At 43.1% G+C, this 17,135-nt stretch overlaps 1 protein-coding gene across 2 annotated transcripts in view; it reads left to right on the forward strand.

The window, feature by feature from the left end:
- The window catches only part of DCC (DCC netrin 1 receptor), a 1,013,322-nt gene that overhangs the window by 664,704 nt on the left and 331,483 nt on the right, over positions 1 to 17,135 (forward strand). For both annotated transcript variants that reach the window (XM_090037801.1, XM_090037802.1), the window contains exon 8: positions 9,272 to 9,428. In XM_090037801.1, the coding sequence (XP_089893927.1) occupies positions 9,272 to 9,428 (157 nt within the window). The remainder of the gene's footprint in view (positions 1 to 9,271; positions 9,429 to 17,135) is intronic.

The raw sequence follows: 17,135 nt of genomic DNA on the forward strand, positions 1-17,135 counted from the left end.
AAGCTCAAGAGGCTTGTCAGTCAGGCCCTCAGGGACCGTGAACCCAGGGAGATGGGGGTTCAAGAAGACTGGTTGCTTCTCAAGGAAGCAATCCTCAATGCACAAGCTAAATCTATTCCAACACGGAGGAAAGGCAGCAAGAAGGTACAGCAGCCCTCCTGGCTCTCCAGGGACCTAGTGGACCCCCTGCGGCCAAAAAGGAAAGCCTGCAAAGGATGGAAGAAGGGATTCACCTCCGAGGAGGATTATTCTGCACTGGTCCGGTCCTGCAGGGAGCAAACCAGGAAAGCCAAGGCTGCAACTGAACTCCAACTAGCTTCAAGCATCAAGGACAACAAAAAGTCCTTTTTCAGATATGTGGGGAGCCAAAGGAAAATCAAGGAAAACGTTGGACCCCTGCTAAACCAGCTGGGGCAACTGGCAACTGACGCCCAGGAAAAAGCCAACCTATTAAATAGGTACTTTGCGTCAGTCTTTCATCAGTCCCATGGGACGCCCATGCCTGCTATGGGACAGGGAGATCCGGGTGATGGGGATCCCCTACCCTCCATAAATGCTGACCTCGTGAAGGAACACCTTGAGAAGCTGGATACCTTCAAGTCAGCCGGCCCTGACAATCTGCACCCCAGGGTACTCAAGGAGCTGGCGAGCGTCATAGCCCAGCCCCTGGCGCGGATCTTTGAAAACTCCTGGCGCTCTGGTGTAGTGTCCGAAGACTGGAAGAAGGCCAATGTGGTGCCGATCTTCAAGAAAGGGAGGAGAGTGGATCCGGCTAACTACAGGCCCATTAGCCTGACTTCTATCCTAGGGAAGATCTTAGAAAAGTTTATTAAGGAGGCCATCCTTGAGGGACTGGCCCAAGCTAACATCCTAAGGGATAGCCAGCACAGATTTGTTGCGGGTAGGTCTTGTTTGAACAATCTCATTTCCTTCTACGACCAGGTGACCTATCACCTGGACGAGGGAGAAGAGATTGATGTCATATAACTTGACTTCAAAAAAGCTTTTGATCTGGTATCCCATGATCACCTCTTGGCCAAACTGCCCAGTTGTGGCCTTGGCTCCACCACGATCCGCTGGCTGGGAAATTGGCTCCATGGTCAGACCCAGAGGGTTGTGATTGATGGCAGTCACTCATTGTGGTGCCCTGTGACCAGTGGGGTCCCTCAAGGCTCTGTCCTTGGACCCATACTGTTCAACATCTTCATTAATGATGTGAACATTGGAGTCAGGAGTGGCCTGGCCAAGTTCGCCGATGACACCAAACTTTGGGGCAAAGCATCCACGCCAGAAGATAGGCGGGTGATCCAGGCTGACCTGGGCAAGCTCAGCAAATGGGCAGATGAGAACCTCATGGTGTTTAACACCGATAAATGCAAGGTTCTCCACCTTGGGAGGAAAAACCTGCAGCACCCTTACAGGCTCAGCAGTGCTGCGTTGGATAGCACTACAGAAGAAAGAGACTTGGGGGTCATCATTGACCACAAGATGAACATGAGCCTCCAATGTGATGCTGCGGCTAGTAAAGCGACCAAAACGCTGGCTTGCATCCATAGATGCTTCTCGAGCAAATCCCGGGACGTCATTCTCCCCTTGTACTCGGCCTTGGTGAGGCCGCAGCTGGAGTACTGCGTCCAGTTTTGGGCTCCACAATTCAAAAAGGATGTGGAGAAGCTCGAGAGAGTCCAGAGGAGAGCCACGCGCATGATCAGAGGTCAGGAAAACAGATCTTACGATGACAGGCTGAGAGCCATGGGACTCTTTAGCCTGGAAAAGCGCAGGCTCAGGGGTGATCTGATGGCCACCTATAAGTTTATTGGGGTGACCACCAGGATCTGGGGGAACGTTTGTTCACCAGAGCGCCCCGAGGGATGACGAGGTCGAACGGTCACAAACTCCTGCAAGACCGTTTCAGGCTGGACTTAAGGAAGAATTTCTTTACTGTCCGAGCCCCCAAGGTCTGGAACAGTCTGCCAGTGGAGGTGGTTCAAGCGCCTACATTGAATACCTTCAAGAGTAAATTGGACGCTTATCTTGCTGGGGTCCTATGACCCCAGCTGACTTCCTGCCCTTTGGGCAGGGGGCTGGATTCGATGATCTCCCAAGGTCCCTTCCAGCCCTAATGTCTATGAAATCTATGAAAATTTATTACCAGCTTAAATGTATTACCAGATGAGCTCAAGAGAGTTTGTGGATTTCATGAAATGGTTAGAGGGACAAAGATTATATAGACAAAGGTCCAAAATAGATTTTCAAACTGGCTGGAACATTTCAATGAGTTTAAAATGTTGATATAAGTTCAGGATGGGGAAGATGGGGAAAGCATTTTATTTTTTAGTTAGCCTTTTCTTCTATTTGTAGATATATTATTCACCCTCCGGTTTGTTTCATTTCTGAATGACAAAGAATGGGCTGGATTTTAGGAAGGGTTTTATTGAGGAGGAAATGATAGCTAGACAAATAGGGATTGGGAGACATTCAGAGAAAAGGAAATGAGAAAAAAAAAGTCGAAAGACAGCATTTTCAGAGGAGAGGAGAAAGGACTAAATTTAAAAGATGACATAGTTGTTGTAGATATAGTTGTAATTGTAGGAAGAATGTAAGACTCGGCAGCAACAGCAAAACAAGGATCATGCCTTCGATATATTTATGAAATGTGTGCTAAAATGGAAAAATATAAATTATACACCCATGTTATTTAACTAATATTTAACAATTTATCATACTGATTTATCTGGCAAGCATAATTTTGAAAAGATTTGGCCCATTGTTTGTTTTAAGTGTTAACTAGGCATTATCTTGATATCCTGATACCTCCTGGACTTTCAGGTATAAAACTGAAAACGTACTGGGAGGTAGTGGGGAATATAGGAAAGTTTCTTTTGTTAGAAGAGGGAAAATACCCTTTCTCTCTTGTTGCAGAGAGTTGGACACAGATCAGTAAGGTTGCAGTAAAGGTTTTAGATTGGATATCAGGGAAAAGTTCTTCACTGTTAAAAACAGAGGCAGTGGAATAGACACCTCAGGAAATTGTAGAATCGTTTCCTTTGGAAGTATTCAGGAGGTTGGAAGGGCAATGGTCAGGGATGATCTAGGCATAGTGATGCCTGTGCTCTTCTATGGGTATTTCCCAGGCTTATGGGCTTTCCTAGTTCCCATATGGGGGCAGGAGAGATTTTTTTAGTAGAGAAAGACCTGGGTGTTACAGTGTTAACCATCAATATTTTACCTAGAGTCCACAGAGGAATTTATATTGGTGTGGGCCAGCAACTAATTAAAATATTGAGGCACAAGGAGTGGTCAAGAGCCATAAGGATTAGCCAGGTAACCTAAGAGTTGAAGCTTAGGGTGGATAACCGCCAGGCTTTATGTGAGTGTTTGTGTAAAAGGGCACAAAATAAACATGTGCACAGGGATATATTAAACCAAATGTAAATATATCATTTAATTAATATAAGTTATGACACTTTACCACAAGCTATGATTCCTGCGGCTCTATATCATGCAGAGAACCGCCAAGGGCTTGATTAGAGAAAAACTCCATTTAAGTTCAGTTCTGTATGAGCTCGCCTCAGGACCCCCCAGGACAGCAACAGAATCAGTACACCTCCCGAATCAGACTCTGGGACAGAAACCCCCTCCTACTCCAACACACAAGCTAAACTCAGACTCTTATACCCCCAAATCACTCCTTTCTTACTCATCTAATCACATTGCACTCCAGCCTATTCATCATGAAGTTTTGTATCAAGCTCGTCCCCGGACCATATACTGTCCAATCAAATTCTCACTTACCTCATGCAGTCTGCAACAATTCCCATCATCATACTTTGTATCAAACACTCACTCAGACAATGCCCTGTCCAATCAAATGACTGTGCACACGTTGCCATGCTATTGCACACAGCCCCACACCTTGCTCTCAGCACTCAATAGGTGGATACTAGCCACTATGCATGCTCCCCAGCAAAACTAAACTACGTGTGTCAGCAAAGGGCAAGAGCTCACTCTTGCTAGAATAATCTTAACTGAACTGACTCCTGGGCATGCACAGTCTTAAGACCTCACGCACTCAACTATAACAACTTAAGCAGGGTAGTCGTCCTAACAATTGACTAACAATTGTTCTCGTCAACAGTAAGCTGAATATGAACCAACAGTGTGCTCATTCTGCAAAAAAAATCCCCAGACATACTGGGTTATAGTAACAGGAGTGTCCCTTGCACATCAAGGGAAGTGATTCTTCCACTGTATTCCACACTGCTGGGGATTCATCTGGAGTACTGTATCTAGTTTTGGGCCCTACAATTCAGGAGGGATTTGAAAAGAGCATAGAGCAGAGCAACAGAAAGGTTCCCTAGAGACCTGGGAAGCAAGACTTACAAGGAAAGACTTAATGAACTAGGTTTATTTAGCCTGGAGAAGCCTGGACTGAGGGGAGATTTGATAACAGTCTTCAAATACATGAGGGGTGATTATAGAAGGGATGGCGATGAACTTTTCTCTGTGGTCATAGAAGTCAGGACTAGGAACAGTGGTATCAAGCTTCAACAGAAAAAGTTTATGTTGGAGATTAGGAGGAACTTTCTAATTATGAGCACCTCTTTGGTGCTTCTGCTGTGGCCTCATACTTGTGACTTCTTAGGCTGTCAACCATGCACCTTAGCTCCCCCACCACCTCAGCCCCCATCCTCAGACTTATTTCACTTATCAGTTTAATGGATTTGCACCCAGGTCTCTCACAATGCGAGGCTAGTGAATTAACTGGGGCTACCTAACTCTACTATCCCAGAGCAATAGTATGCTTTTATATCTCCTTTTCATCGTGTATCCCCCTTGGGAGAGAAATACATCTTCTCTGTGTTCATTTATCATCTCTGCCTGTATACAACATGTCAGCTCTTTCCAGTCTTTAATAACACTACTTAAAAGGTGGACATATGCTACTGTATAATCAAATCAGCATTCCTCACCCCCAGTATGCGTCTGCTGTATGTGGGTGTGTGTATAAAAACTGTTAAAAATGTGGTGCTTATGCTGTGGCAGATCAATTCAGTTGAGTAATATAATAAAGCCAGCCATGGTAATATTTTCTTTTTTTGCCTCCTGATTTTGCAAGAAAGGAGCGTTCCCATATCTAGCTTGGACTACCCTCTATCCAGAGGGACAAAAACAGCAGTTATAAAAGGCATTTGGATAACAAGGCCTCATCTTTGAGCTACTGTTTATTCATAAGAGTCTAAACTTGTTTTGCAGAAAGAACTCCTGATGACTATTGGGTTTGGCAGTAGAACAGAAAATACAGTAGAGATTCCTAGGCTAGTCACAAATCTGCACAGTGGATCAGAGGAAATTTTGCCCAGATAGACAACATTTTCAAAGGGTCCCAAAGCTCACAACTGAAACCCACATTTCCAAAAATGTCAGGAAATTGTCAGCGCTGTAAAATATGGCAAGAACATCTAGGAGCATGGAGGCACCTCTGCCCCTTTTTGTCCCACCCTCCTCCACCAGCTGGGGTATGACAGATCCACCTCAAAGCCAAGCACTGCTCCCGTGGCGGACAGGCCTTCTCCAGCTGATGCCATGTGGGGATCAGCCCGAGAGAGAACTACAGGAGAGAGGCAGTCCGTGACTGTCTGAGGTTGAAGTGGGGAGGGAGCAACTTTCCCCTGTCCTCCCCTATGGATGAACCTGTAGGGGAGGGAGAGTGGAGGACTGAGGAATAGATGGGGTTCTTGAAACCAGAAGAGAAGAACACAGGTGGTGCTAGAAAACTTCTTTCTCTGGAGAAGCTGCCGTTTCGGCACTTGGAAACATTTTTTGTTTTCTTTTATGGTTTTCTTCCACACAAAAAGTCCTGACTCCTGCGTATTAGCATATTGTGCCAGTAAAAAGGCATTTTTTCCCAGCAAAAAATGTAATGCCTTTTCATGGCCTTAACCAGAATGATAACATCTACTGACTTATTCAGGGTAAATGATTAGTGTAAGTTCCAAGATAGTAGAGAAAGCCCCACTCTATCAAGGGTTAATAGAAACCACTGAAAAAGATCATCCCTTGTCAAACTCCCACTGTTTAACCAGTGGCAAAATGCTCCAGTATCATAGGAGACTTTCAATGATTTAGTATATTACATATTGAAACAATTTGAGTTTGTTTGTCTTTTTTATTGTATTGCAAGTATAACTGTTTGTTTGCTATTCATAGCTTGTAGCGACTATAAAGATTTTTTTGGCATTCACACAAAATAGCACTATAGTGTTTTCTGAAAAGCAGAGGAAAATTGATATTCACTATGCTGGATTAGTTGACTCCCAATCCTGCTATTTTCCTTTTTACCACTGCCACTAAGGTGGTACAAACTTTGGGTTGATCTTAGCAACTTTTTATCTACTTGATAAACTTATTTCTTAACACTGAACTAAAGAGTTAGGAAGATTCTTGGTGCTTTAATAATACTGCCCTGCCCTCCAGGATTCATTAGAAGATATGGCTTATGGACTTAAAATCAGTAGCTGATGTAAAGACTAGAGCAGAAACCCAAACATGTTCTTTTCTTAGTCATGCATTTCCATTGCATCTAAGAGAGTTACAGCAATGTAAGCAAACAAGGAATTGTCTCTTGGCTTGTGTTTGGACAGCACTTAGCTCAGTGGCTTCTGGTCCATACCTAAGGACCCTAGGCAATATTAATAGTACTTAAACTAGTACTAGTAAAAATACTAAGCCCCAGATATAGAGCTGGAATTGTCAAGACTATGATCTAATGTCTTTGGGCATTTGTACATCACAGGGATTTACTTTGGTTTAATTCTCCCTAAACTGAAGCGATGGATCTTTACAAACACTGCTTCAATATGGGCCAAAATAATGCCCCGTGGTGTGCACACAAGGGTCTGGCCCAATTCTTATCTGCCTCTCTGGTGGTGAGGAGGAGAGGGTGAGCTGCCGGTGGGCTGAGCAGTCCCTGAGCTGTGAGGCTCGGGGCTGATGCTTCCCTTTACAGCAGTGGCGGCACACCCCAGGTAGCACCGCGTCCACAAGCACCTGGCCCAAACACTCCTGGAAGGTACTGTAGCTGCAGAGAGAAGTACCAGGACCCTGCACAGCTCAGACAAGCAGGCTCTGGGAAGCAAAAAAAAAAAAAAAAAATCAGGCTAGCTGCTTTTTTTGTTTTTTTGTTTTTTTCCCCCTTCAGGGTGCCTGCACAGCCCTTGAGCTGCATGGGGCCTGGTGCTTCCCACTACAGCAAACTAAACCACCACAGAGATGTCTTATTTTGCTGTGTTCCAAAGTCATTTAATGCACCCCAGAGTCATTTAACATGCATTATACCACCGACAAGTTCAAACAGCCGCACCATTAAAGCGCATTATACCACCGACACATGCAAACAACTGCACCATTAAAGTTGTTGGTGCAAAAGGGCATTAAGCTGCTTAAAGGCCAATGTTGTGGCATGTACAAATGGCCCTTTCTATTACACCACTGCTCTAGAACAATTCTGTCTTTCTCAATTCTCTCATTGACCATAATGTTTCTTCAAGCATTTGTTAATTTTTTACTTGACATCATCCTACTGAATAGTATAGTTAATTAAAAGGAATATTTGTGCTAATCAATGTATGGCCAGTGACATGGCTGTATTATGGACCTTTTTGGAAAGGTTCGGCAATTTAGAGAGGACAAGGAAATAATCTCCAATTTACTATGTGATGTAAATTACATAATTTTGCATTTATATCAACATGTTGAGCCATCTTTCATATGCCTTGGTGATAACACAGGCCACACATTGTTAATGAGCTCAGAGCAAATTAATGCCTGTAACCATATTCATGGTATACACCAAACAAATCAAAGATAGCTGACAGCCCTAGGTTTTGTTGCTTGGGGACTAATACTGCTGCACGGTTGGCAGGTCTTTTTAAGTGCAATACCAGTAGCCAGTGTTCTGTTTTTGCATGATTTGCACTATAGTTTGGCAGTTTACATCAGGCCCCTGGTCGTCTTATTCTGTAGTACAGTATGGTAAGCAAATGGACTAATTATTTAATGCCTTTTTTGAAAACATACGTAAAAGGGCCCATCTGTTGTTCTGGGTGCATTTGGTATTGTTAAAATAACACATCGAAAAGAAAACCGGCAGTAAATCCCCAGAAATATATATACAGACAATAGAGGCATATTCCTTACCAAAAGTCCAACCTTGCCATCTCCCCCAGCCCCTCTCCCAAAACACTAATTTAAAAAAATCCATCTCTATAGACCCCAGCCTTGTTAGCCACCCAAGCTAAAAATAAGCCTAGAAACTATATTAAAATAGTATGCTGAATATGAGAAAAAGCCTCTACAAATGTCTGTGCTTCTCCATGACAACAGATAAGGAAGCTGTGACCACGGTAACAATGAGTGGTCTGTGAGATTGGGTCTTCATATTGGACTGCAAAAACGGAAAAGTGATCATGAGTGCTCCATCTGGAGCGCAAATATTCAAGCTAAAGAATATAGTTGATACTGTAAATACTGGGCCAGCTTGTGTTTATTAATTGTAGTTGGCCATCTTCTCAAACACGAGTGGACACACACAAATGTTTGATAAAAAGCTGCTTTTATAAAATCTACAGCTTGACATCACCATTTTTGTCTGTGGTCAACAAAATGATTTTTTTTAAGTGCGCATGCAAACATGCATATACATACAACCAGCAGGTGTTCATATGCATCAATATTAACATTCAGATCTGAGTTTGTGTTTTCTGTTCCATTTTCAGTCATTCTCCTTAGTTTCTCCCTTTCCCAGCCCAATCAGGGTGGCAACTGCAGCACAAAGATTCTTGTATAGTCAAAAATTATTTGTTTTTAGGTAAGTAAATACCCATGTTGTCTTGGGCATAGAAAAGAAGGGTTTACTAAAATGGTTGTATGTAATATAGCTCATGCCATTTTCTGTGATCATACGTATGAGAGAAGCCCAGAATATTAATAGGGCAGTAGCCTCTCAGCTATGTGTTTCTGAAACCAATGCTTGTTGCTGTTAAACTTAATAGATTATTGCATGTTCAGGACATTGTATTTAAAGTGTGGTTTTACTGTTAGTTTTCTTTATTTCTCTTTTTCCCCCCCTTCCTTTTATTCACACTTACCCCACTTCATCTTGGCCTGTTGTTCTCTAATACCTTAGTTGTGCCTGCTACAATATTTCCTGTCAGCCCTGATACCCTTTTACCACCAACCTCTCTGACTGACTCCTCTCCTTCCCCTTCAGCTATCCCAAGTTCCAGTGTCCTCCCCTCTGCTCCCCGAGATGTGGTCCCTGTTTTGGTCTCCAGCCGATTTGTCCGTCTCAGCTGGCGTCCACCTGCAGAAACTAAAGGGAATATTCAGACATACACCGTCTACTTCTCCAGGGAAGGTGTCAACAGGTAGGTGCCAATGACTAACACAGCACCAGCTGCCGACTGCTTCCATCAGTGTTCGCGCCCCTCAAGCTTCGCAAGATGCGTAATAATGTCTTGCGAACTGTATGCATCTCATTTGTATGTAGGATGCCTTGATAAAAGCAACATGAAAATAATATCCATGGCAATCTAGCCAATCCAGTTGATTTATCACACTTAACTCTTTGATATCAGTGGGCCTTTGTAGCAAGGCCAGTGGATGGAAACTCAAAGAATTCCAGTTCGCTTGTCTAATATATGGCTGCTAGATTAGGACATTTGCCTTTCATTTGCCTCTGGAAACATAGATTCAAGTGTTTTTCAAGTCACTTGTGAGAGTGAGCATTCCTAAGTCAAGAAAGGAGAATCGCCTGTTGGATAAAGCCAACATTCAGTTCATCAGTGGCATGAATTTCCTGGGAATAACAGAGGAATGGGTCATTAGGAGTGGTGCAGGTACAGCAAATGAGAATTGAGATGCTAATTGCAGAAATGTAGAGAGCAGCTTGTCTACACAGTGTCTCTGTTTCTTCTGTAACATGGTAGCATGCTGGAAGCTTGTTCTATAATAATGTCACGGTGGGGTTCATATTTTTGGCTCATGGGACTTCATGCCATATGTGCTGAATTTAGACTTGAAATAGATGAGATAAGTTTAGCTTGTTTTTGTTTTGTTTGCTAACTGGCAAGAATAAACCCAGTATCTGAGCATTGTACTGGATTTTCCTTTCCCTGCCCAACCTGGGCATTCCCACCTGGAATGTAAAATCATAATATCATAGAAAATAGGGCTGGAAGGGACCTCAAGAAGTCATCTAGTCCAGCCTCCTATTCAAGGCAGGCCCATCCCTGACTAACCCGTCTCATCCAAATGTCCAACTTGCTCTTGAAAATCCAAGAATGGAAAGTCTGCAGTTTCTCTAGGTGTTTTGTTCCAATGTTTGACCACCTTCATAGTCAAAACGTTCCTCCTAATCCCCAACCTATATTTCTCTGCTGCAGCTTGAGGCCATCTCTCCTATTCCTTATTAAATTGTTAATACCTACTTAAATGTGTGAATATACTATAGGATATATTAATTAAATATATATATTAATATTTGCATTGAGAAAAATGTATTCACATTTTTCACCTTCATCCACTTGCAACACACTTCTGTGGGATAGTTATTAGCACTTGTATTTGAGCCAAGAAGAATATTGTTTTTGAGGGAGAGTTGGAAAGAAGCCTATATTTATTTGAGAAATACATGGATTTGCAATGGAGCCACTGAACATTGATAGATTTGGAACTCATAATCAGTTTGCTTCCCCCCCCTCCAAATCCTGCCCCACAACATTTTGGTTCCATTTTCTAAGTGGGGGTCACATTTGCCAAGTGATATTTTTATGTTTAAGCCTTGCTGTTTTGGGTTCTAGTCCTGGAGTAGATTAAAATATTTGTATAGGCTTACATCTACACCAGTCAGGAAGCATGACTGCAGCACATGTAGGTATACCTGAATCTGTATATAGCTTGGGAATAGAGAGCAGGGAAACTGTGGGAGCATGAGCTGTATAAACCCACTCATGATAATTGATACTTGGGGGCTAAACTCATGCTACTGTCACTTCATTGTTACTAGCAGAAGTGCAACTAAAGGTGGGAATATGGTGCACCAGTTCTAGGCACCAGCTTAGGGAGAGGTCCCTACAAAATAGCAGCTGCTACGGTGCTGGCCTGGCTCCCTGGCTGCAGCTGTCGCTGCCCAAGCTGCAGAAGTGCCTGGTTCTGCCCTTGGTTATCAGTACCCAAACTAGCTCTATTAAAATTTGAGCAATCACACCTCTCGTTGCAGTGCAGAGATGGTGTTTGTTATAAAGGCCTGATCTTACAGCATTTAAAAAAAAAGATACCATTTGGAGATTGTCATGCATGTGCAAGGCTGCAGATTCACTGCTTCTCATATAGCAACATTATAATTCCAGTTTGTAATGCTGTAATAAAGCACTAGTTTTTTTTTTTGTTTTCTATTTGGAGAAAAAAAAACACTTGGACATTTTGGGGCTCTCACAGTAGTGTTCAACGAAATGTAGCTAGCCATGTTAGTCTGAAGTCAAGTAGAGAGCAGGATAGATTCACAACAGACTAACCAGTGTGTGTGTGTGCATGTGTGTGTGCATGTGTGCATGTTGTGTGTATATACAGCACAAGGTTTTGTGACCTGTAGCTCACTTTCAGTATTCAGTGCAAGAGTTAAAACTTTCTTGCGTGGAAAAATTACACCTATTTCCTCAGCAGAATAGTCTTAGTGTCCACTGCCCAAAACACTTCTCTGCACAATTAAAATGTGAAATGTCCTTTTAAATAAAGCTTTTTAATGAAAGTTGTCATGTCAAAGACTAGTGGTAGAGGCAGCCATATTCCTGAAACATGGTGGCATGTGTGGGAGTCCTATAGAAAGATTGTAAAGCTCCAAAGGAACAGTGGAGTTTGGACAAATCCCTGTTGAAAGCAAAGGATGAAGAGCAGGGGTTATTACTTTTATTCATGGGTCTGCCACAGACCTTTCCATCACCTTGGGTAAGTCACACAGAGCCTTACAGTGAAGCTGAGAGAGGGAACGTGGTCCAGTGTTTTGAACTCTAACCTGGGATATAAGACTGAGGCACTTGTAACTAAAAACATTCGTAAATAAATGCACGTGCCAGTTTAACCATAGCATGAGAAGTGTCTTTGTTTTTTTTTTTAACCTCCAAGCTGGCAGGCTGAACAAAACGAAGGTAGTTTTGCTTTAAGAGCTTAAGTGCAATAGTTGAGTCATGTATTGTTTACAGATTATTTTTACAAAAGAGCTATTTCGCTCTTTAAAAAATAGTGGACCTGACATTAACCTCGGGCATTCAAAGAAATTGTCAGAAAAATTACTGTAACTTTAGAGTAAGAAGCTCTTCCCAGTGTTTGAGAATAAGAGTTATTTTGCTTGACAACTGACAGCACCAGGAATGCTAGAGCTGTGCGTCAGATATGATGCCATGGATGTCTTCAGAGGAACTGTTGGCTGACAGCCATTCCACAGGCTGCTAGACAATAGACTGGGTGGAAACTCCTGAGTCTGAGCCTATTGCCTTACTGATGTACTGTCTTTCTAGTAAGTCAATTCTGACTTCATCTTTCTTGCATTTTATACCGTTAATGCATTACAGAGAGCTAGGTAGGGCTTGAAACTTGGACTAATGGGAGCAGTGAAAAAGATTAGTGCTCAGAGTTGCTGAAGACAAGCGAGACTTCCTTTAAGGGCAGCCTGCCTTTATAACTCAAAAGAAAGGGAGAAGTCTATGAAGGTAGCCTGTGTTTCAAAGAGTGCTGGCTCCCTTGACTAAAGCCTTTTAAAGAGTAACCCCTTTAGAAGTGAATGCAGTTGTCACCACATTTTCCCATCGGCACACATTCAGTAGCTGTTGTTTGTTCTTGAATTTTCACACTTCAGTTGACATGCTTCCTGAAATCAAATGGTTTTGCCAGCTGATAAGTACAGCTGGAGACAACATGTAAAGATAAAGAGCAGATTTCTGTATGAGCATGATAAAATGAATCTAAATCTATTAGGAAATAAATAACCACAAAACAAAGACATTTCTGAAAGGGAAAATGGTTTAATTTAGAAGTCCTGATGCTTTAAATCAGCAATTCTCGACCAGGATGCCATAGCACCTTGGGGTGCCTTGAGATCCTTTCGAAGGTGGCACAGAGTGTTATCACTGTTAGCTGTGCAAACATGACTCACGAGATAAACCCAGAGATTCAAATAGTAATTTAATCTTAAAAACTTTCTGACCTGTCGTGGTCTTTCTGAGTTCTTTGCAATAGAAAAAAATGCTGTCATTTTTCTGTAGTCAAAAAGCAGTTGAAAACTAAGAGCTAGCATTTTCGGGGGGATGCCTCAAGCCTAAAAAGGTTGAGAACAACTTCTTACACTACTTTACTGACAACAAAAAGGCCTATCATTTGAGTGGGGGGAAAAAAATCAAAGTAACAGGTGATCAAAAAAGACCCTGAAAATGTATGCTATGATTTGTTTATATTTTCTAATTAAATACCATAAATCTATTTATTCTGGTATAAGGTAGTCTTCATTTTTTGATTTAGCATAAACCTCTTCCGAGCTATATAAACTAAGAAAAAATTAGAAAAGCCACATAGACTAGCTAGATCACTGATTGGGTAAAACTTTCCTGCATAGACATTGGTGTCACCTTTCCTAAACCAGCAGTCAGCAAGCTTTTCAAGCTGTGGCCTGGAATGATCCAGCCTGGGTCAGAAGCAGACAGATACTGGGACCCAGCTGCCATTACTCCCCACTATGGCATGGGGTGCAGTGCTCACTGCGAAGCACCACTGAAGCCCCATGGCCACAGACTAGATGCAATGGCTCCACAGGCTGCTCTGAAGTGATTTAGGTCCTATGGAGTTCATCTAGACCAGAGGTGTCAAACTCATCCAGAACTGTAGGCCAGATGAGTGGTGTGGGGCCAGTCCACAGGCCGGACTGGATCCGTGCTCCAAATCTGGAGCAGGCGCTGCAAGAGGTGCAGTCTTGCTCCACCTGTCATAGGATTGTGCTGCATGGCCCCAGCGTCTGCAGTGGTAAGTCGCAGCTGCCTCACTGCTCCAGACATGAGCTGGAATGGTGTTGCATGCAGCACATTGGGCCATCTGGCGCGCACTGTGTGCTGCTTATGAATAACTGGAAGACTCACGAGCAGCACCGGAGTCTGGATGATATGGCTTTGTGGACCATATCTTTGATGCCCCTGGTATAGGCTGTGGGCTGTTTAAGACAGAGGCCATTATTTTGTTCTCTGTAGTGAGAAGATAGTGGGGCCTGGTCCTCCTATAGGAGACTGCCATATGACTAATACTAATACTAGTACGTACGTGTCTCACTAAAAGTCCATGGCTTTTAGGTTTGTGACTAAGTAACTTTTGAAAATGAGACTTCCGCTCCTTTTCATGGAAATGCTTCTCAAGATGCTACTACAAGACTTTAAAACTAGAGATGAAAAATGGCACCCAGATCTGTCTTTCAAACTCCCCCAAAGTCTACCAGAATTTCAATCAAGGATTTAAGTTTAGAATAGTATATATTACAAGCTCTTTGAAGCAAGGACCATTTGTTCTGTACAATGCAGAGGGAACTTTTTTTTTTATGGTGTGAATCTTTACTCCTGTTAATAAGAGCCAAATTAATCATTCAATTCCACATATCCCCCAAATCTGGAGGTTGTTGGGTTGATTCAGGCTAATCTCCATTTTAGTTCTGTCCTCATCGTGGGCCTTGCTTTCTTTAGCTGTCTTTGTGTACCTAATTTAGACACGTAGATCGATTCTCCATTTGGCTGTTGGTTTGCATTTGTTCTTCATTTCTTCTGGAATCTTTCCCCCATCTCTGTCTTGTCAGGCTGTCCCCACAACAAGCGAGTAGGCAAGCATTTGATCTTTATGTGGTTGTACGTTAGTCATCACAAAAGCGGGGCTGTGGTTTACTTTTGGAAATTTGCTCGTGATGTAATGCATATTATTTTGAGAAGAAAAACTCAACATTAAACTTTTTAAGTGTCACCTCAAAATAAATCTTGAGTTACCCATATATAGCATTTATGGAATCTTTTTGTTGGCAAATAAAAAGAGGATTATTTATTTTGTGGGACATTCCTGTTTAATATTTTTTGCTTAAGAAGCAATGTTCAGTTTTAGATGACATCAGTTCCTATGTCAAGTTGATTTGAATCTGGGAGCTTTATCTTTTTAGTTGCTAATGTTGGTCTGCTGCCAGGTGCTGTTTGTTTGGCAGGAACAAGTGCTGGGTTCCATGCCTAAGAGATCCTACTAACAAACTGAAATAAAAGTGCTTTGGGGACCCCACCCAGGGGTGTCAAACTCATCCTCAGAAGTTGAAATTACACTATCCGGGGCCTCATCTACACATTACACTCAAGGTGTGATTAACTAATAAATCACATCTTAAGTTGTGACCCAGCTTCACGTTCCATAAATTAATGGTGTGATAAAACAAAGGGTAAACCACAGACTTAGTCCGCAGAAGAAGTGTAATGACTTTGTGGCTTGTTCTTATCAGGCCCTTAATTGAACATGTAGCCAGGTGCTCCCCTGGGGCTGGGAGCCCCGTTGCCTGATGGTCCACTGGGAGCTCTGTAGCGAATGAGGGTCCCAGCCAGGGCCACTCTTCTCTGCACTGGCCCCATTGTGAGCATCGTCAGCTGAGGGGGGATCCAGTGGGGGCATCAACCCAAGTTCTGCCCTGGCTGGCAGCCTTGTTAGCTGTGGGGTTCACAGTAGACAGTGCACATGTGGCATGGGAGGTGTGATTGCGTGGACCACACATCAGATCCTATCATCTCTACTACAAGTCCTGATTGTCGGATCCTATCATGCATTTACCTGAATGTCTAGCGGGGTCCTGGGTGTTCATACTGAACACCATTATATTAGTAGCATATACATTAATAGTAAATCAGTGTTTTCTCAGATAAATAGCATGAATTCCTAATCTTACCAAGAAGCCAGTCCTTTTGAAGCCAATAGAATTCCTCTTGGGGGAAAAAATGATATGTGTAAGTTGGTCTCTTGGCAGGAATGTGGACTATATTATTTATAAAGTTGAGCTTAAAGTGCCAGTGTGTTTTCCATTTTTGTGGCAAATTAATAGCTGGACAGATTTTTTAAAGACAGAACAGATCCTCAGATGATTTATTTTGGCCTCTTGTAGAATAGGGCTGGTGCAGTTTCATCCGTGCATCTCTTAAATCAACACAACAAACTTGTGTTCGACTAAAGACTGCTTCCCAAAATGTTTGGCTTAAAGTTTTTTCCTAGATGAACAGTTCACCTTTGTTTTTGAGCTGTGCTTTTCTTTTTCTTCAGTGAACAATGATAGCGGGAGGTAACCAAAAATAAGATCTAAAGCGGGGTAGGGCAACGTTTTTTGGCTGGAGTGCCAAAAACCCCACAATATCTACCTTGGAAGGTGCCAGAGTGCCAGCATGCCACAAAAACAAAATGAGGGGGCGGGGGATGGGATATGGCAGGACACACAGAATATTAATATATTTAATAATCATAAATATTGCCTTTGTCATTGTGTATTCCTTTTTTGTTAAGCACATTGCAATGACAGAGAGAGAGAAAAAAAGAGAGAAATAAGAGGAAAGAGAGAGGGAAAGAGAAAGAAAAAAGAGGAGAGAGGGAAAGAAAAAGGAGAGCAGAGAGAACCACACACACACACACAGAACCACATGTGCACAAGCACAGAGAACCAGAACACACCCAGAACAGACACATAGTGGCGACACATAGGGGGTGCACAGGGGTGCACGTCCACCCCCTGAGAGTGCCAGTGCACCCTCTACCAGGCCGTGGTACCTGTTTAGTAGGGGGGCAGGCGGGAGCACCGCCAGCAAAAGCTGCAGTCATTGCCAGCATGCAGCTGATGCCAGGGCTGTGGAGCCCAGCGCACCTGTTCGTAGTCTGCCTGAAGCCTGCTGCAGCTACCCCAGAGCCTAGGCTGGCTACAAACAGCTGTGCCAGGCTTTGGAGCCCAGTCACCAGCTCGGTGCCAGCAGCAGGGGAGAGACCAGGCTTGTGCTGCCTCAGGCCCCTCCCCCACTGCCCGCTCCGAGCCTCGCGTGCAC

Source organism: Crocodylus siamensis, chromosome 3 (assembly GCF_052110815.1).
Source record: "Crocodylus siamensis isolate JL-2025a chromosome 3, ASM5211081v1, whole genome shotgun sequence".
Lineage (NCBI taxonomy): Eukaryota > Metazoa > Chordata > Crocodylia > Crocodylidae > Crocodylus > Crocodylus siamensis.